Raw genomic sequence first — 20,126 nt, 5'->3', positions numbered from 1 at the left:
GGGGGGATCAAACACAGCAAATTTTGATTGTTTAATGGGGTACAGAGTATTTAGAGTGTTTATTTTTGTTGTTTTAGTTACACAATAAGTATATGGCAACCACTGCATCTCTCCAGCCTCCTGTTTGTTTGTGTCCCACGAGCACAGCAGTGTGCCTCTCTCTCTGTCCCTAGTTCCTCCTCGTCTTCTCTTTCAGTCAGGCTTCTCTCTGACATTCACCATCAAGCCATGTAACTTGTCTAATAGTCTAATAATAATGACGTGATACTCCACCTAATGGAAAAGTTGACTTAATCAAAGAGCTAGAAACTCAGGAGAAGGCCTTGACTCTGGTCAAAAGCCCTGCCAATGCACAACAGAGACCTTTGTGAGAACACTGAAGTCTGATGTACAGTATTGTTCCGTATGTTTACTGACTTGAAAGCAAATGGCTTCCACTTACTCTCTCCACTCCAGTCCTCTCCTTGAAAACCTCACATTGTCTCCCCCTAGGTGAATGGTGTGGGAGGGGAAGACAGAGACTGATCATTTAAAGTAATTGGTCACCGCCTGAGTTGAAGCTTCTCTGCCTCCATTCAGATCCTCGTGATGAGACCACCCAGATGTTACCAATTAAAGTGGAGGCACGAATCAGTGAAATTATGCGAGTTAGACTCCTCCTGTTAGGACAAATTGCAGACTCTCAGAGGTAGGTTGGCTATCACTGTAATCAGAATAAGAATCAGAATCGGTGACAGCTTAGAGAATAAAGTCACTTAACCAAATCACATTTTCACTTCAATGTTTTTATTTATCGCGCAACATAAAACAATATTGTGGGGTTTTTACCACATACACTATGTATTCACATAATACACCATACAGCTACAAAGAGAGAGAGACTGAACAAAAACACTTTTTTTTTTACATACTGCATCCTTGACATGAAAATAATGAACCAAGAACAATCCTAAAACTCAAAAAGGAATGTAGCTGCCAGTTGTGTAGGTTCATTTTTATTTTTGTATGGGCCAGGGTCCAAGTCTTTATCCCGAATTTGGAGAGTGTTCATTAAATGAGGTGTTCAATAGACTTCTAAAAGTGGGCCATACACAGCGAGATGCATATGTGTATCTATGTTTGTATGTGAGAAAGACAAAATATACAAGGTGTTAAGAGGAAGAGAGGGGTTGAGTAAAGGAAGTGCATGACTAGGGAGAGGAAGAGGGAGGCAGTACACAATTGCTATTCTTGTATTGTTCAAATATCTTAGCATTCAGTTACCATCAACATGTACAATATACTCAAAAGATCATTTCAATAGCCTTTGGTACTTGCGCTGTACCAAATGTGAAACCCAGATAACAGTCTTCATATAATATGAGTCTATATCTCATCCTAGTTTTAATGAGTTCAAGTACAATATGGAATGAATATTGATAGAGAATGTAATCAACTGTTTGAGCGCCCCCCTGCCCTCAAAAAGAGATGTAAATTTGTAGCGTTGTAACAAAAGACTTTTCATAAAGTCAGCACCAGGGCAGCTTCCTATCCTGTGAAACTGCTTGAATCAAAAGTATAGTTCTTTTGACATTCGAAGAGCTCAGAAAAATATTTGTGGTAATCATTTATCCCTCACATTTTTACACAGTGATTTTTTTTTTTAAGGTGTAGCATCATAGCACCAGCTGACCGACCCCCCATCTCGGTACGTGCTTGGGAGGTGGCACCTCTCATGAGAACCATCCACCAAACTCGTGAGACATTTAGAAATTTACAAAGTTATTAAGATATCATGTACACTGTATCCTCAGCACCCATTGTTAGACAAGTATGTGTGTGTGTGTGTGTGTGTGTGTAATGTGGGCCATGCATTATGGTAAAAAGTAAAATCGGTCCTGTATCTGTACCAGTCCCAGCCCCTGCACCTGTTGGCCATAATGTGTGTATCATATGATCAATCTAATCATTACAAACTAAACAGGAGTGTCGTGATTTTTATGCCAGGTGCATACTTACTATTATGAGAACTAGATTGGATAATAATGATAGATACATCTAAACAAGCAGGGAGCAGTCTCTTACCTGATAGTCTAACACAACTGACAAAGATCGCTAAAACATCGCCCACTGATTCACCTCAGACTGGTTCCTAAACATACCCCCCCTCACCCCCTTCGGATGCAGTCCTGCACGATTTGTGGTAAATTTATCAAGGGCAACTCTACTAAATTTGCTTTGTTGTTGAGACTAAGATAAGAAGATTGATACCGCTCTCATTTCTGTATGTTAAATCTAACTACAGGCTGCAGCCTGTTAGCTTAGCTTAGCATAAAGGCAAACAGTTAGCCAGGCTCCTTCGACAGGTAACAAAATCCACCTACCAGCACCTCTAAATCTAACCATCACATTATATCTCGTTTGTTTAATTAAAAAAACGAAATCTGAACATGTCAAGTTGTGGTTTTATGGTGGTTATGTCTCCGACTACTCCGTCCAAGTAACCAGGCCAACAGCAGAGACTACAGTAAGTCACTGCACCTAGCCAAGAAATTATCTGGCACGTATTCTGTACATTTGGTCAGAGCAGGGCTAGCTGTTTCCCTCTGTTTCCAGTATTTATGCTAAGATAAGCTAAACTAACTGCCTGCTGGCTCCAGCTACATATCCACCACACAGACATGAGAGTGGTATCAGTCTTCTCGTCTAACACTTGGCAAGAAAGCAAATAAGTGCTATGTCTCCCAAAATGAACAAACAAGGCAGGTAGTATCAGGTAATGGCTACCCTTTTAGATTTGTCCTTAGCTTACTGTAGATCACTATTGTTGAATTGTTGTCAAATTTTGGTATTTTTTAAGCTTAAATTGAAATTTGATAATAATTTGTGATGATTTCTCTTGGGTTGTTGACATCTGCTGTAAAATGTCAAAATATGAATTGCTGTCAAGGAGACAAGCGTTTCTAAAACTCTAAAATTCATGCTTTTTGTAGATATAAGGTTTTGGTCAGAGAACTGCAACACGGGGGATCCTCCAGTTATTTTGAGTGTAGTTTCACGTTACATAATTGGGCAAAGGAATTTGTTTTTCGAAAGTGACAGGTCTCTGTCAGTTACATGCTGACAAGGGGTACAGTACTTACGAAAGCAAAACAGCAGTGTTACTAAGCACACATTTACACACAACACATTGGGACCAAGTGTTGTTTACTGTTGTTGAGGGCTGTCAGAGACTTCAAAATACCCCCTTGTCATTCATGGTTTAGTTACTATCCTCACCAGTTAAATAATCTTACCTAAATATTTTAATATTTACATTTTTTATCTCTCTCTTGAGAAAATAAAAAAAACCCAAAAAACCTAAGCTTCAAGTTGTCAATAATCGGCTCTTACTTTTTGTCATTAAAATCAAGATTAAAAGTGCTTTTATAAATCTTTTCTTCTCTATGTACAATTTGTATTAGCTATATAAAAAAAAAGATGAAAAAAAGCAATAACATCAAAGACAATCATTATCATCATCACCATGTAGTAATAAATAAGAGTAAAAAAAAAAAAAAAGCAGGTTAAAATGAGTGTGGAGATCTAGAGCACACAAAGGGACATATGCATGATTCTCTGCCCTCAGTAGCAAGTTGTGATTGTAACCAGTGTCTCTACAGCGTGAGGTAGAGAGCTGGAGACCTTCGGGAGAGGTAACAGGGTCTTTCACAGATAACCGGGGCCTCGACCCAAACAACCACCCAGCAGCCAGGAGTCAGCCTGTATCGAGCTCTACTATTTCATTCATTTTCATTTTCAACACATGTTGCAAGTAAACCATGTGACTGTTTAAGTAATCAAACAGTCACATGGATGATGGAGAGAAAATAAAAATGATTCACGGGACTCAGGCTATCAAATAGTCTCTCTCTTTGGCTCTTTCACATTCACGCACCCATACATTTGTGCCATTTTCAGACACACACACACACACAGACGCACACAAAGTGAGAGATTCATTGATTCAATGCATTTGCATTTGGCGCCAACTCCCAGAAGCTACAGTAATTTTCCAAGGTCTCCCTTTAACTCTCAGTATTATTGTTTTCTCTGTGAAAGGGTTACCAAAATGCATTGAATGACTGTGCTTTCTCTGCCCTGTACAGTGTACTTTGTTTGAGACAAAACCACTTGGCCGCAAGAAAAAGGAACACCAGTTCTTAGCCCCAATGACAAAGCTGCAGCCATAAGGCAGCCACTTTGATTGGCTGGCTCTGTGGTGACAAAAGGTGCCTGCAGAAGGACACAACTCGCTCTGCTCGAAGATGACAGCACCATGCAGAGGAAGGAGTTGGCCCTTCACAGTAAATCAAGTGTAATAGGAGAGCACCAAGTGTGTGTAGGAGCACCAAAAGCACTGCTGTCCCAACACTGTTTCCTTCTGCTCTAGCCTAGCACGGCCTTCCCAAAAGCATCTCCAAACTTCATTCACATTTGTGCCACAATGGGACAGACAGCAGCTTCGCCTTGAGCTGCTCTGGTGAGACCCATCCATGGTCAGCAAACAGGATGTGAGATCCCCCTCTACTGGCCATGGATGGTTAAAGCAGCAAGACAAGGCTCTACGGGCTTCTGAATGGCTCTCAAGTGCTTGTAGGTTTGTTTGTACACACCACTTTGAAAAGGCAGGCACTGCTGCCCTCTAGAGTTTACACTGTGAATTGCTCATCCCTAACTTGAATGTTATAGGAAGATAAAGTGTGCCACCTGTCCCATCTCTATGTGGCAATTACAGATCTGGGTCAAATGACATTTGCAAATAGTATCATTTGCCTCTGTGGAGTACCAGATATGTACAGTTTTTTCCCCATAGAAAAACATGACAAGCAAAGGAAAGCATTTGTAACATAATTCATTATACTTTTCTTTGCATGACAAATTTGCTGCACTCGTGTGAATCACATCATTCTGGTACTCCGCCTTGGGCAGAAGAAAAATATTTACTTGCTAATACCAGATGAGCCAGATTTGAGAAAGAGCACCTAAGTACAGCATCAAGTGCCATGAAGAGTAGCGGAATGAGAATCGATCAGAGCTGGAAGTTGAGCACCAGTCGAAAGCTGGAGGGGTGTAGAAGAGGAGGAGGAACACATCATCGAACGACAAGAGAAGCAGCAGAATTTTCTCCCAATTTGGTTTAAAAGGCAAGTACAATTATTTTTAAGCTGTTGTTTTGTTTAAAACTTTTTTTAAGCTCTCTAGGGCCTCTGCTTTCCCACACAGTCACAAAACAAACACAGAACAGCTGAAACCAAGCACTGCTATTCAGCTATATTCATGTAATATAAAAGAAGCAGCCTTCATTTGGAAGTTTGTGTGTTCTACTTGTTACAGTAGCCACATCAACAAGGTACACTATAAATGTGCAAATACAACTGAATATTCTGACATACACTGTATTGTTTTGACTGTGTTGGATATGTGTCTTTACTTCCTTCTTTGTTTTTTTCCCTACTAGATGTGCAGACAGGAATAGAATGTATACTATTTGTACATAATGCTGGGAGGCTGAAGTGCAAAGATTTTCCAATTTTTAATTAGTTCCAGGCAATATTAAATGAATGTAAATTAATGTTTACAATTTCCAGTGTTACTGTGCTGTGTAGTGCTGCTGGTAAGATAGATTCGAATCCTTATGAAGGCCAAAATACAAGGCCAGGTTGATAATAACTGTAAGTATCCTTTATGAAAGCCTAAACTTGCTTTACATATCTTAAGGATACATATCTAATATAGACATACATATCTCTATATTGCCAATATAGAGATAGATATCTAAGGCAATCCTACAGTAAAGGCTTTTTTTAAATACACGTACATGTGATTACAGTAATATTGATTTGCTGTCTTGCCGGACAGACAATGGCTCCTCCTCTAAGTACAGCTGGAAGATTGACAAAAACAAAGAAGATCAAACAAAAAATAGGGTACATGTTTTCCAAACATGGAAAAAGCAATTGTCTGAGTCTGACTGACTCAGACTGATTGATTTAAAAAAATATATAACCAAAAACAATCACATCATTAATAACATTAATGAAAACAGCAATAATAAAAAACAACAAATCTTCATTATAATAATACCTGTAATAACAACATTGACAGTAACAATAGCAATCATAATAATATTGATAATAATAGCAATAATTAGAATCATTAAAATTCTATAAACAAGAAAAAGCAATGGAGTTCCTCTCCAGGGAAGAGAGAGGAAGAGCACCACAGGCAGTGTGTCTGAAGCCCAAACCACTGCCTGACATGAGGTAAAAAACAATAAAAATGTCCCCCCCCTCAAGTGGACTGCGGAGGGGGCAGGATGGAGAGATGCCAGACTGCGGGACGGCTGAGAGACATTCATCCTGCTCATCGCTCTCTCCAGCCCTCCACTGCACCACTCTGTAGCTATCAGTCATTTTCTGTCTGTCTGAACTCAGACAAAGTGGCTGTAGGGCCCAGTGAGGCGGGTGAAGGCATAGGGAGACACAGTAACCATAGAGGTGGTGTTGAACGTGGGGGCTAACCGCGTCACTGGCCCCTCCCTCTTGTCTTTAGATTGTCCAGGTCCTGGACTGGCACCTGTCACCGTAGCCCCCCACTTACGTTTCTTCCCAAGGGCCTTTATGTCCTCTTGGGAGAGGCCCAGAAGAGCCGCTTCCTGCTGCCTCTGCAGTGCTCTCTCTGCCAGTAGCTTCATTTTGGCCTCCCACAGAGCCAGGCCATGCATGGGCTGGTTGAGGTTCTTGTGCTGGTAGAAGACCAGGGAGATGCGGGTAGGGTGGGAGCGATCAGGCTTTTTGAGCGGAGTGGTAGCATGTAGTTCCCGACGAGCACATTCAATCAGGATAGAGCCGTGGGCTGGTGCGACAGCTACACCACCAATGTTGGGATCCAGAAAGTTGTGCTCACTGTCAGACCACACCTCATCATCGTCCTCTTCACGGCCCTTGTTGCTCTCAACATCACTCTCAGCTCGGCTGGGGTTCCAGCAGGCCTGATCAGACTGCTGCAGGGCATCAGGGAAGAGGCGACCCTCAGGGGCAGGAGACGGGGTACTGCCTGCCACTGAACCTCCGCAAGACTTCCATGCCTTCTCTTGGAGCCCAAGGGGAGTGGAACACCGACTTTCCCCGGTCTTGGACCAGATCTTGTCAGGGTAGGCTCCTGCAGGATTGCTGTGCTTCAAACCAGGACTATATGCCACAGGCCCCATGGACCAAGCATTCGGCTGAGGACTAGGAGCTGGGCTGGCCCAGTGCCTTGGGGTGCCTGGGCCTGGGGTACCTGGCTGTGGTGTAACTAAGCCTGAGTGGGGGTTACCAGGCTGTGGTGTACCTGGGTGAGGGGTGGTTGGGCGTGGGGTGGCAGGGCGCGAGGGGCCTTGATGTATGTGACCTGGGAGCACTGTGCCTTGATGAGGGGATGGAGATAGAGAGGGAGGTACCTGGAGGGATGGTGATGGGGCAGGGGAAGCCATCAGGGCATTTGATCCAGGGTAGGATGTCCACTGCTGTGGGTAAGGAGAGGGCTGCCGCTGCTGGGGATGCTGGTGAAACTGCTGCTTGTCTGGGTTCAACAATAAGGCTTCAGGATTTTGTTTAGGGTTCAGATGGCTGTCCCAGTTGGTGGGAACGATACTTCCATTAAGCTTGTGCCCTGGCCAGGCCATAGGCTGCGGGGTGGTGCTAGGTGTCTTGGCACCAGCCTGGCTTGGCATTGTGCCTTCATAGACTGGCACATCCATAGGCTCCTGTTTGATGACTGGAGTGCCTCTGTTGGAGGATTCAGAGGAGACAGAAGAAGGACGGGACTGGTTGTAGTCCACAGGGTGGGTGTAACCACTGTGGTTTGGTTGGTTGGCTTGCTCTGGGTAGCTGGGGTAGGACTGGGCCAGTCGGGCCTGAAGGCTCTGAATATCAGGCTTCTTTTCTACCTGGTCAATCTTGCTCCCTGCTTTGGGCAAAGAGCCATTTCGACCCTCGTAGGTCCTCAGCTTAGGGGGGAAAAGTGCATTGGGGGGATAGTTGTAGTAGCTATAGTGCATTGCAGTGTGGTGGTAACCGTTTACTGGGTCTGGTGCAGAGGGCTGGCCAGTTGGGGGAAGGCCTCCCCTTGCATAGTAGGCAGGGTGTGGATAGATGTTGTTGAATGGTTCTGGTGCCTGCACAGGGTATCCATCTATTGATCCGTTGAAGTGCTCTTTCTTGATGTTGGGCTTCACCTCTTGTTTTATAATTGCTGAATTTTTGGAACAAAGGAAGTGTAAATTACAATTACAATTCAAATGCATTTCAGTTTGTAATTGTTTATGTCTTCTGTGGACCTTTGTATTGGAGTCCTGTTACACACTAGGTGCAGGTTAGGGATAGGGTAAATGCATTTTAGGCTAGTAGTACACTATGAGTGACATAAAATACACAACACAGTAACTGACCTTTATTGCCTTGGGGTTGAGGGGAACCAGTGATGCAGACCTCCGCCTTGACCACAGTCTTCTCTGGTGTCTCCCCTGCCTGCATTAGCTTATTTTTCTTCTTCTCTGAGGAGGCCTTCTTGGCCTCTAGTCTACGCTGTCGGCAGGACTTGGCAGGTTCGGGTAACTTGCGTACCTCACGGCGGAAAGCCTGAAGCACCTGGATGGCCCCCGTCTGCATCTTGAGGCGCTGGGCCTCCTCACTGCCAAACTCATCAGTCAGGGAGATCTTGTAAAGAGGCAACACATGGAGCTGCTCGTCCTCAGGAATCCCCTTCACCTTACGGTTGTCCTCCTTAGTTAAAGTACACACCTAACAGAGAGAGAGAGAGAGAAAGATGACATGTACACTGTTTCAGGCTACCAATCAACACTCTTTATTCAAATTATGTAGCTTATTAACACAAATGTAGGAGAGTGGTCAGTCATCTTACCACTGTGCAACCATTGTAGAGGTTGTGCTGGTCCTTATGAGCATGGGCACAGAAGTCCATGCAAGCAGTGACTCCAGAGAATGGACGGCCTTCCTTTAAGCCCAGCCTGCACTCTGGAGCTTTCGATTCTGACTGGCACTGAAGAAGAGGACAGAGATAACTTAATTTCCTTACATTCATCCATAATTGATAGAGACACAGCTGTTTAGCTGTTAAGCAGCTGTTTTGTAGTGTAATATGTCATACTGTAGATATAACTTAACAAAAAATAAGTTGAGTCAGTTCCTGCCAGTCGATCTGTTTCTCAGTCATAATTTATTTAAGTGTTGATGGTCTGGTGTACAGCACTACTGATTCTGTGTGAGGAAGATGACAGGCGTAGTTGGTGGCTGCATGAGGTTATCATTGTTGGGTATTTGCCTGTACAACAAACCTGATTACTGTAAGCCTGTGGGGCCAGCTTCTGGTACAAAGGAGCCACCTCAGTTGCCAGATGCTGGAATCGATCCCTGAGTTTTTCCTCCTGACAAGCAAAAACATGGATCACAGGTCAGAGCAAAACACAGGGCCACCGAGCTATAACGGTATCTTCCAATTACTTAAGATTACGAAAGTGACTTAACTCAATATATTCCTGTAAAATTCTATAAAACAAGTGGCTTCTATAAGATGAGTACCTCTTCAGGGCGATCTCCTTGTAGCCTGAACTTGCGTGGCATTTTGCTGCGGGCGTACTTACAGCCATTAAAGTACATACTCCAGGAGCAGCCAAAGGAGAAGGAAGCGCCACAAGTTTCAGGGTCCTTGCCTTGACACGCGCAGGTACGACTGCAGGGGGAGACAGTGAGCACCCTCTTAGTTTAATGTATAAATGATGTGTAACCCCTGAATGCTTTACATTATGTAGAGCAGAAAATTATCAATGAGGAAATGTGTGCAATATTTCATTTGCAGCATTACTGTTACCGCACATTAGTTAAGCCTTTTATCTCTTTATTTGATCTTGCATTTAGATATGTATAACAGACAGATTAAATTTGACCTACTAGTTATTATAGTTTTGTATTTTTCTGTAGTTTTTATTTCTTTCTTTTTTAAAAACAGTCTTAATAAACATATGACCCAATGCCTACTCTTGCTTGTCTTGACAAATTGGAACAAATTGACCAAGACTAAAACATCTCTTGTATATTGAATTAACTCAAATGTGTTTTTACACCTAATTTTAGTTTACTACATTAACCTTGCTACTAATATCAGTCACTAGGTTAATACACACACAGAAGCTGCTAAGCCCCAGATAGTGAATAGTGGTTATGTCTGAACCAGGTTAAACAAGGGTGTGTCCACATCCATTCATAGCAAGTGGGAGTGGGATGTATGACATGGACAGCGTGTATACAACTGGTGACAACGATTTATTTGGCTTGAATTAAGCTTTATGCCTCTGGAATAATTTCCCATGTCACAGATGCCCATAGGACCACAGATTAGGCTATGGATCTCCCACCTGATAGGTTGAAAGCATACTTTCACTGATGTCATTGATCTTCCTTAAATTTCTCATAGGATGTTTCAGTAGCATGTGCTTCAAAGTAACTCCTCCTCCATAAACAAAGTACCGGACATACAGGTGTAGTGACGGCCCCGGCAATGCAGCATAATGCTGATATGCAGACAACCTATCTGTCTGTCTGCATCAAAGTGTACCCATCAGCTACTCACTCATCGTTGAGGCCACAGCGTCGGCTGGTGGGGTTGCCAAATTTGGTGAGGCTGTCACTCAGCTCACGGTACAGTTGGTCAGCCATGGCCCTCGGGACACCTTCCCAGGCCATAATGAGGATGATGATGACAGCATTGGCACAGTGGTGGCCAGCACGATGGCGCACCAGACACAGCAACTTCTCTGTATCACTGCTGCGACGGATCACCTGACAGGACACAGAGCTTATCATTATTTTAGTTTTTACTCATCCAGGGGAAGTTCAGCAAACACCCTGGGTCTTTACCAGCAAAACCTTCATTTATGCTTACTAAGTTCCACTTTCTCTGACATGAATACAGAATGACATACAATTAAAATGAAATGTCAGTTGAACCATAAAATGCTTTATATTGTACAGTGTCTTTGAGTATTCAGAAAAGCGCTTTTTAAATCAAATGCAATTATTATTATTATTTAAAAACCTGCTGTTGACTAATTCTGTCAACATTTGTTCCTACTATGCAGTAACCTTTAGATGTCCAGCACACACAAATGCCTCTGAAATACTGAACAAGGCACAGTAAGAAACAGTTGATGGTTACACTGCATACTGGAAGGATATGTGATACCTGTACTGAAATCTGGCCTGCTGTGGTGACTGGATACTGGTCTTAAATCTGCTTAAGCCATAGGTTAAACATTTAGCTTGACAGTCAATTCACATTACACATACTAGTATATATTCTCTATGCAATATACAGCCATTCTTACACTATAACATACACTAGAGGACAATGAAATAAATATATTTATATATGCATAAATATGCAATATGCCTTAATATCTGGCCACAAAAGATACAGGTTTTTTGACATGCGCAAGCCTGCTTCCTTTCACTTTTACTATGTCTACACTCACCCAACCTCTCTGTCTCCAACACACACACACACACACACTCTCACACTCACCCTCCCTCAGGATGGCTGTTTTGAATCCATAAAGTCATTAGCAGGATGTGTGAGGGGTGACACGGAGGAGGGGCTGGGCAGTTGTTACAGAGTGAGACCTCCTACCGATTTACTAACTGTGGTGACAAACTTGGTGAGGTGTCTCCCCAGGACCCCTCACTAAACACACACTGCATAATTCTATTGTTGATTGACTCTCATTATTGTTATGTGGGACAAAAAACACCTCTACCTAAAAAGAATTGTTTTTGAAAGTCATGGACCATTCTTTTAAACCACCAACAGGAAAAACAAGAGATCTTGAAAATACCAAGTATCCAAGGCTATTGCTTCGTATCCCACTGCAACCACCTACCCACCTAAACTTCACCCACACAGCGGATGTGATGTGATGCTACTTACCCACTTAGCAATAGGACATCCTCGTGAGCTCTTTCCCTCTCTGCCAGTGTACACCACCTTCTCAATCCGGATGGCATCACCTTTCTCACCATACCTACACAGAAGGAGAAACAGTTCAGTTATTTTAATGTTTATCCATTTCAGCAGGTCTGATGTCTGACTTTAAAGATCTGACATGCCAGGCTGTGGCCTAAACTTAAACACATGCTGTACTTTTCTGTGTGTCAGGGGCCTGAGGGCCACCAAGGAGACCTCAAAGAACCATCACCATCAAAAGCTGACGGGTCAGAACCTTTGCATCATTTCTTGCTGCCTCACATGTTCTGTTAAAAGACTACACCTGACAGCCAGTTGCCAGGGTTGCCAAGATTAAACATGATCAGTTGGCTAAATGGTTGCATATAAAGTACAACTGGTGAATGCAAAAACTAATTGAACTTAATGATACCCCAACAGCACCACAGCAACTGCTGACTGCTGGCTTGGGGTATCAGCTTTAATAGGAGATACATTCCTGCTGTTGCTGAAGTTAAGGATTTCTTTTTGTCAGAATTCAAGGGTCATCAAGGGTGTTTCTTTTTTTTACCTGTGTTGCTCTGTGTTATGTTCTGTGTACCTACAGGAGTCTGCGGGAGTAGAAGTATATGTCAACTGACAAAGACAGGCCAACCTCAGCAGCACTTGCTGGTGTTCACAAGGCTCTGCTGAGATTCACACAAGCCTGGCAGAGTAAACCAGAACCCACTAACGTCAACACAATGCCAGCCCAATGAACTAGTAGTTCTGTGCTGATGTTTGTGTCCACATGTGTATGCATGAGCTTATTTTGTGTACACACATTTCTATTTGCTTTGTGTTTTGTGTGTGTTTGTGTCTGCGAACACCTGCCTAAGCAAATAATGGAGATTTAATAGTAGTCCTAATGGTGCATGTGTTTATTTCTGCAGGTCTGTTGGTAGAGTGGGGAGGTGTATAGGAGGAGGGAAGGGTCAGAGGTTGTGTTGGGGTGGGGGCAGGACATTAGAATTTGTCAGATGTCTGTTCACGGCTCCTATCAGGTCTCCGGTCCGCTTGATACCTGCCATTGTGAAAACTTCAGCCCTGAGTAGATTTGGTGTGACAGTGAACACAAGGGGCTCTTGCTGAATAGGAATCACCCTGAGGTGGCCGAGAGAGTGGGAGGGAAGTAGGCTCTATCACCACAGGGGTGGCCTGCTGGGGTCAGGGGTGGGTCAAAGGTCAGCCAGGGACATTGGGGTCTTAACTCTTGTCATCTCTCAAACAACAAAAAGTGGTCCTGGCCTAACATCCCCCCTCACTCAGCCTGTGCTCTCCAGGGACTAATGACTCATTGGTGCTATTGAAATCCAGCCTTTGAAATGTATGCCTCACTATTGGTAATATGAAGCACAACACAATGAGGCATCCAGTTATAGAGTGTTATTAGAGTGCAACTACAAGACGATTTCAGAACTTTTTATTCATCGACCGTTCATCGCCATTCATCAGTGTTATATTTTAATAAGATAGGCAAACAACATTTCCATTAAAGAAGCTATAGCTGCACTTTGGTTAACTGTCTTTTTAGTACCAATTCTGCTGACACATTGGACACAAAGTAACAACAGCTTATTCTATTGGTTTGGTGAGGCTGTCCACTTCGTACTGTATATGTGACATTAATTAGAGAGTCCTGATGGCTAATACAAAATGCCATCTGCTCATACCTTCAATTTGACGATGTAAGATTATTTGTTTTATTTGAGGTTTCAAACTGCAGCTTTGAATGTACATCATCTTCATTTAAAAAGTTATCACCAAATTTCAGCTTTAACTAAGACTAGAAGACTGCTACATAATATAAATAACTAAATCTAAGTGCACAAAAGCATTTATATTATTCTTTCTACTAAAATGTTACTGTCCCTCCATGTTCCTCTCCCTTCATCTGTCTCTGTCTGTGATCTGATAATATCCTTCTTCCTCCCTAATTCCTCTCATTCTCTGCTATCATCTGCTGCTACTCTTGTGCTTCTTGCTCTGCCTCTGATATGCTGATGATGCTGATACTTCCTGTTCCCTCCTCCTACTGGATTCTGGGTCACGGATTCCCTGAGGACAAATGTGAGGAGGAGGGAAGGTGGAGAGAGAGGAGGAGGAGGAAGAGGCAGAGAGGAAGAGGCAGAGAAAGCAGAGCATGTAGGAGGAAGAGAAAAAGAGAAGAGAAGACAAGAGAAAAGGGGAAGGCTCACCTCCTCTCCATCAGGTCTCGTATGGAGGCTACAGTAGGTCCAGATCCCAGGTGATTGTAGTAGGGTCCTTCATCTTTTTCCACAATTTGTTCTAGAAAAAGAGACAATAGAGGGTGAGGAAACAGCACATAACCTGACCTGAAAAAGCACAATGGCAAATTACACACTTGAATGTACACAATGATGATGATAATGTATGTTGTATTACATATGATAACCACTAAATATAGGAACTATCTAGTCTGACTGTTCTATAATTATGAAGTATAAGTATTAATACTACACTTATATTACTTTATAATTCATTTTCAACTTCCTTATCTTACACTCTGAGAGGAAGTGGGGCAAAATTTGACTCACTTTACTAGCATGTGTTTTATTGCTTGATCTAAACAAAACATTGGAATTGACACACAGCAGCGCAGCAGGAGCTATTATTACAGTCATCAACATGTACTGTTTTTAGTAAATATTTATCGTAAAATCTTGTGTTGATTTGTAGAACGCCAACACAAGTACCAACACAAGACATTGAAACTCTGCATTAAATATATTATATTACTATACCTACATAGACATAATTTTTTTTGTCAATATTATCAGCAGCATCACAAAATACCTCCGTGGTGATTCTCCTTAGGTTTTATAAATGTTTTTTCTCAGTGCATTATCTAATAAATAATTTCTCTGCCTCAAATCCTAATTTACTGTACCTAGATAGAGTCCTGCTTGAAGCTAAAGTGTTTACCTTTGTTTGAGTAAACTTTTCACTCAAGTTAATCAATGAAGTCCCTTGGCTTCAGTAAAGAATGAAGCTGTGTCATCACATAATTCACATCTTAGTTTTTGTAGAGTTTTGAAAAAAGTTAAAGCTGTGTGTTTTGATGTATTTTCTGGATAATTTCAAAGTCCTTATCTACTCTTTGTTGGTTAAGCTAAGTTATCTATGAAAAGCGTGAGAATATGCGACTGATTGCAACATCCAGTTCACACAAACACACATGAACACACACAAACTCCCAACACACAGACAGTGGGCTGTAGGGTGTGGTGTGTGTGGGGAGACACTGTAAAGCAGAAGCTCTTTGAGGTAGTGATGAATGACTCCGTTTGTGTGAGTGTTAAGAGGGAATAAGGGTGTGTCTGTGTGTGCGCTGTGTACATCTTTGTTTGTGTTTATCTTGTGTATGCGTGTGCATGTGTGTGTGTGTGTGTGCATTTGACCAATGTCCTAAAAATGTTGCGGTTGTCCTGTAAGTGTTATTCCTTGTATGTGACACTGTGCAAGTGAATATATCCTACATTAAACGTTAGATTCTAATGGACTTTGCATTGCTCTTGCTTCTGTACACAACATTTCTTTATCATAGTGTAGCACACACTCTAGATAACAACATTATCTAGTAAACGCTCTAAATGAAAATGCACTACACTATCAGCTGATTATCTAAAATGTGGACATACACTCAGTGCTGTGTGAGTCTCTGGTTCAGAGGTAATATGAGGTCACATTCCCCTGTTGGTGCAGGGAGGAACCAGGGCGTGGCTCAGAGCAGGAAGTGGAGGAGTCATACTAAATTCTTGTGTGGGAATTGGTCGTGTGTGTGTGTGTGTGTGTGCAACATGGCTATAATGTATCTGTGTGTGTTAGGGGTCTCATTCCTGTGCAGTGTTATGCTACAGGGAGTTGACAGGGCAGTGTGTGACCAAGCTTTACTATATAGACTTGTTGTCTGCTGGTATAAGTAACAGCACACAGCTAGCAAGTGTTTTCCTGCAGCTGCTCTCCCCCTACTGTGCACCCTGTTCAATGTTTAGGGACAGCAAGTGTCTATTTACAAGAACTTAACCCTTCATAGCCCTACAGTTAAAACTCAGGTACTGCAAGAAAATTGTTGTAATTTCTTGATAGCATTTCTGAGAACAAACTCTTTCATTATTCAGTTAATGAGCTGTTAACCACAGTAGTTGTAGTCATTAACCAAATACATAATGGACGATTCAAATAGTCTTTTTGAATAATAAAGATTCTACTTTTTTCCTCATTCACTGTGGGTGTATCAAAGGGTAAATCTACCTGAACTAACTTTGTCTACTTGTTAAGGCAGACAAAGGTTTATGTAATGTTTCTTTTATGTTTAGTTATATGATGTATAATTTTCCATAGATTTCTACTGTAGGACCACCTAATCGGTTGTAAACAAAAAACCTGAGCAGGGTACTACCCAAAGTATGGGACTGAACCCTTTTCTGTCTAACAAAGGCTCTGTTCTGCTTGCCTGCCAGACCCAAACACACACAAAAGCCTCCTTCTGCCACCACTGCTATTGTTCCTGCCCACTGCCTTTAGTGCCTCACACTGTCGCAGTCTGGATGGTCGCAGCCCCACACCCTGGCAACACACACAAAACCTGAAAAACCTAACAGTGGATATGTGTAGTTCAATAATTAAAGCACTAACAGTGACATCATTATGGATTCATTAATTCAGTTAATCAACTAACACATGAACACATGATTTCTGGATTTTAAAAATGTTTCCTCAAAGAGTCTTCCCTGCAAAATATGCATGCTCCCCTGCTGCTATAAAGCACTTCCAGAACCCACTTCTACCATCTAAGACTGCTCAGGGAATGTTTGGAGTGGTGTGATATTTTTTAGAACATTATTGAATATTTGTCTGAAAAGTGCTAATGGACAGCAACCTCATGACCCTGCATACACAAAAGCATAGACACCAATACAGTGACTTACCCACACAGGTGCAGGTGGGGAACTCTGCCTGTAGATCCTTGGAAGGAGTATCCAGCAAGGTCTTGGTGGGCCTGTCCAGATAGCGCAGAGGAGACTCTAGGAAGCCTCTGAGAGATGGAGAAGAAGGTAGACTGTCCTTAGTGGGCGTGTCCTCCTCAGAATAGCATGTGGTGGAGAGTACTGCTATATCACCCGAGGCTTCAATCTTCATGCGTTTAGGCAGCGGAGAACCTGGCATGCTAAATGTATCCTCTAATATAGTGGGCTGCTGCTGCTTGTCCAGAATTGCCTCCTGATGCAGAGAGAGGGGCCCCTCATGGTGTTGCTCAATAGGGCTTTCTGTGGATACCTGGTTCAAGGTTGCTTCACTTTGGGTCCCTGACTCATTCTTGTTGACTTCCATCTCCTGATCGTTTTGATGAGATGTGGAGCTGGCTTGAGTAGAGAGAGTTAAGGGAGCCAACTGGGATTTGGATATAGATAAGGGGCTGAGGCCTTGAGGACTGGTCTGGGACCGATTCCCCGGCTGAGGGGCAGTAGCGGTTTGCTCCATGGGCTGACTAGCAGGTGCATCGGATTCCCCAAATTCAGCCTCAAACTGGCGGATCAGTTCTTCGTACTTCGGGTCTATGTTAATGAGACTCGGTAGCTGTGAGGTGCTGGATGGAGATGTGGAGGTCAGAGGTGTGGTGGTGCTGGTGTTACTGGAGGCCAGGCTGCTTGCTCCCTCTGACTTAGCATGGGCTACAGGGGCCAAAGGTGGGGACAGAGGACCCATGAGGGCTGGAGTGTTTTCTGACAAAGCAGAAACAATGGAAGAGGGAGTCATTGAGGAATTGGATATTGATACCTGAGATTGGGCTGGGGCAGGGAGGCCTGCAGCAGCAGCCTGAGTGGAGTTACTGTGGAGGGGCAGAGAGGGCAGAGAACCTGGTTGCAGGCTGGTCAGGGCCGGGGCTCTGTCCATCATGAGGACTGGTGGTTTTTGTATGGTGATCTGATTCTGAGGCAGGAAGGTTGGCATGGAGGCTTTCTGCTTGGTCTTCTTGATGATTATCTGTTTGGGTTTGGGTAGGGGAGGGCCTGTAAGCATCCCACTCATAGCTTTTATGACAGGAGATCCTTGGCTGCTTTTTTTCTTCTTGGGTTCCTTGGGTTCCTGTTTGATAGCCAGATGGGGCAAACCCTCTGACTCCATCTGTGGCCACCATTTTTTCAAGTTTTGGCAAGCCAGAGGTGCATGAGGGCCTGGTGCTCCAAAGCCAGGGGAGTGGTTAGAGAAGAGGTTCCTCTTGTAGTGAAGGTGATGTTGCAGAGCTGCCTGAGTGGAGTGACTGATAGCTGCTTGGCCAGGAGACAGGGGAGTGCCAGGGTAATGTTGACCCTGTTGCTGACAATTAGCCATGCCATAATGTCCCATGGAGGCAGTGTGATGGTAGTGCTCACCAGATTGTGGCTCTTGTTTTATTCTGGCCAGTGCTGGGTGGTCCTGTGCCTGGATACCTCCATTCTGGCTCAACCTGAGCTGCTGTGTGACTGGAAGCTTGAAAGGAGCATTGCTGAACTTGCCACTGGTGTCACCAAGCAGCTGTTTGAGCTCTGACATGGGGTCTGAGCTACTGTGAGGTGCAGCGGCGTAGTGAGACTGAGGCTCAGAGTTCATACACAGCCATGGATTCTTCTGTTCAGAACCTCTGCCTGAGCCCTGCTGCCACTGCTGGGGATTGGGGCTGAAGCCTCGATGTTTTCCCTGACCTGGGAAGGGAGAGGTAGAGGATGGGAGAGGGGTAGCATGGGGTGGCTGGCCCTGGGATTGGGGCCTGTGGTGCTCACAGGATACTGGTGCCTGCTGGCTCGTGTGAAGTCCTGGAGGGACAGATTGAGAGCGTGAGGAAGATGAGTGGGTGCTGGGAGAGGACAGGATCAAGCTAGTGCCATTGGGGGGATGAGATGGAGGGTTTTGGGTATGTTGATGGTGATGGAGGTTACTGGTGTAGGGGGCTTGACCTGGAGAGCCGACAGCTTGCGGACCAGTACCAGATAGCTGGGTCAGAGCTTCTATGGCGATGGCTGTCTGAAGACTGATGTTCTTTTCCTTTGCTATGGAGAGCACCTGGGGAGAGCAGGGAATTGGGGGTTTGGAGCAGGGCACTTGGTCTGGATGAGGGCCTTGAGTTCCCATTTGCTGCGTGGGGTATGAAGTAGACTGATGGTGGCCACCATTCACCTGGGGGTAGGGCTGAGGGTGATGTTGCAAATGGGGTTGCTGTAGGTGAGGCTGTAAGTGTGGAGGAGCATCTGACATCTTACAGGTGCCTTGGTCCTCACTTGTTGCCAACTTAATCTTCTTTTCCAGCCACTCAAGGTAGTCAGGACAGTCAGGCCCATCACAGTTGCAGTTAGGGGGCTTGTGTCCATGTTTTGCTTGGCTCAGTGCTGTCTGTAGGGTGTTCAGGTCTTCTGGAGGTTGGCAGCTACCCTCAGGAGCCCCTGCAGAGAGTCTGGCCTGAGCCCCCTCTGAACCCATCTCCTGGGTGAACTTCTCATATAGCTGGGCTGTGTTAGGCTGCACGAGGCAGGAAGAGGAGGAAGAAGGAGGCAAGGAGCCAGCAATAGCAGAAAAAGCTACCAGATTGTGGGCATCCTCCATGTTTGCGTGGTGGACAGGTTCATCAGGGTTTGTATCACTGCTGCTGTTCCAACATGGTTGCTGTTGTTGGGTGTCACTGACTTTGCCATGTCCTGACACCCACTGCCTTGGAGGCACGCTCTGCTGCTCTGTTTCCATAGATGTCTCATCATCATTAGGGTAGCGATTTACCCCATTGGCAAGTTCCAGGCTCAGTGCGCCTTCCTGGAGGCGGTCATGTGACCCAATTTCCATCTGGCCTCCACTTCTGGGGCCATCCACTGAAGTGACTTCGTGAACGGTCTGAAAGACAAACATTGAGCATGGTTAGTGGGGTTATTAGAATCCAATGAATCCAAGAGTGATATGCCAAATAACATTATACACTGTATATTAGGCATTGTTTTTAATAACCACCAAGTTTAATAATCACTTTATTAAATAAAATACACTTTTTATTTTATTCTTTTTTATTCATTTTTATCTGT

At 43.9% G+C, this 20,126-nt stretch overlaps 1 protein-coding gene across 2 annotated transcripts in view; it reads right to left on the bottom strand.

Annotated features, from left to right (window-relative positions):
- Positions 1–2,727: 2,727 nt before the first annotated feature.
- tet3 (tet methylcytosine dioxygenase 3) overlaps positions 2,728–20,126 on the bottom strand; it is a 30,451-nt gene continuing 13,052 nt past the window's right edge. For both annotated transcript variants that reach the window (XM_035657801.1, XM_035657800.1), the window contains 9 exons: positions 17,010–19,941; positions 14,256–14,346; positions 12,004–12,097; positions 10,651–10,859; positions 9,603–9,753; positions 9,359–9,448; positions 8,926–9,063; positions 8,453–8,804; positions 2,728–8,256 (listed from right to left, as the gene is read on the bottom strand). In XM_035657801.1, coding sequence (XP_035513694.1) covers positions 6,452–8,256; positions 8,453–8,804; positions 8,926–9,063; positions 9,359–9,448; positions 9,603–9,753; positions 10,651–10,859; positions 12,004–12,097; positions 14,256–14,346; positions 17,010–19,893 — 5,814 coding nt within the window. In that variant the 5' untranslated portion in view covers positions 19,894–19,941 and the 3' untranslated portion in view covers positions 2,728–6,451. The remainder of the gene's footprint in view (positions 8,257–8,452; positions 8,805–8,925; positions 9,064–9,358; positions 9,449–9,602; positions 9,754–10,650; positions 10,860–12,003; positions 12,098–14,255; positions 14,347–17,009; positions 19,942–20,126) is intronic.

Source organism: Morone saxatilis, unplaced genomic scaffold (assembly GCF_004916995.1).
Source record: "Morone saxatilis isolate NCDOM2014 unplaced genomic scaffold, NCSU_SB_2.0 Contig16, whole genome shotgun sequence".
In the NCBI taxonomy this organism is placed as follows: domain Eukaryota; kingdom Metazoa; phylum Chordata; class Actinopteri; family Moronidae; genus Morone; species Morone saxatilis.
This window is presented reverse-complemented; position numbering and strand designations above follow the sequence as displayed.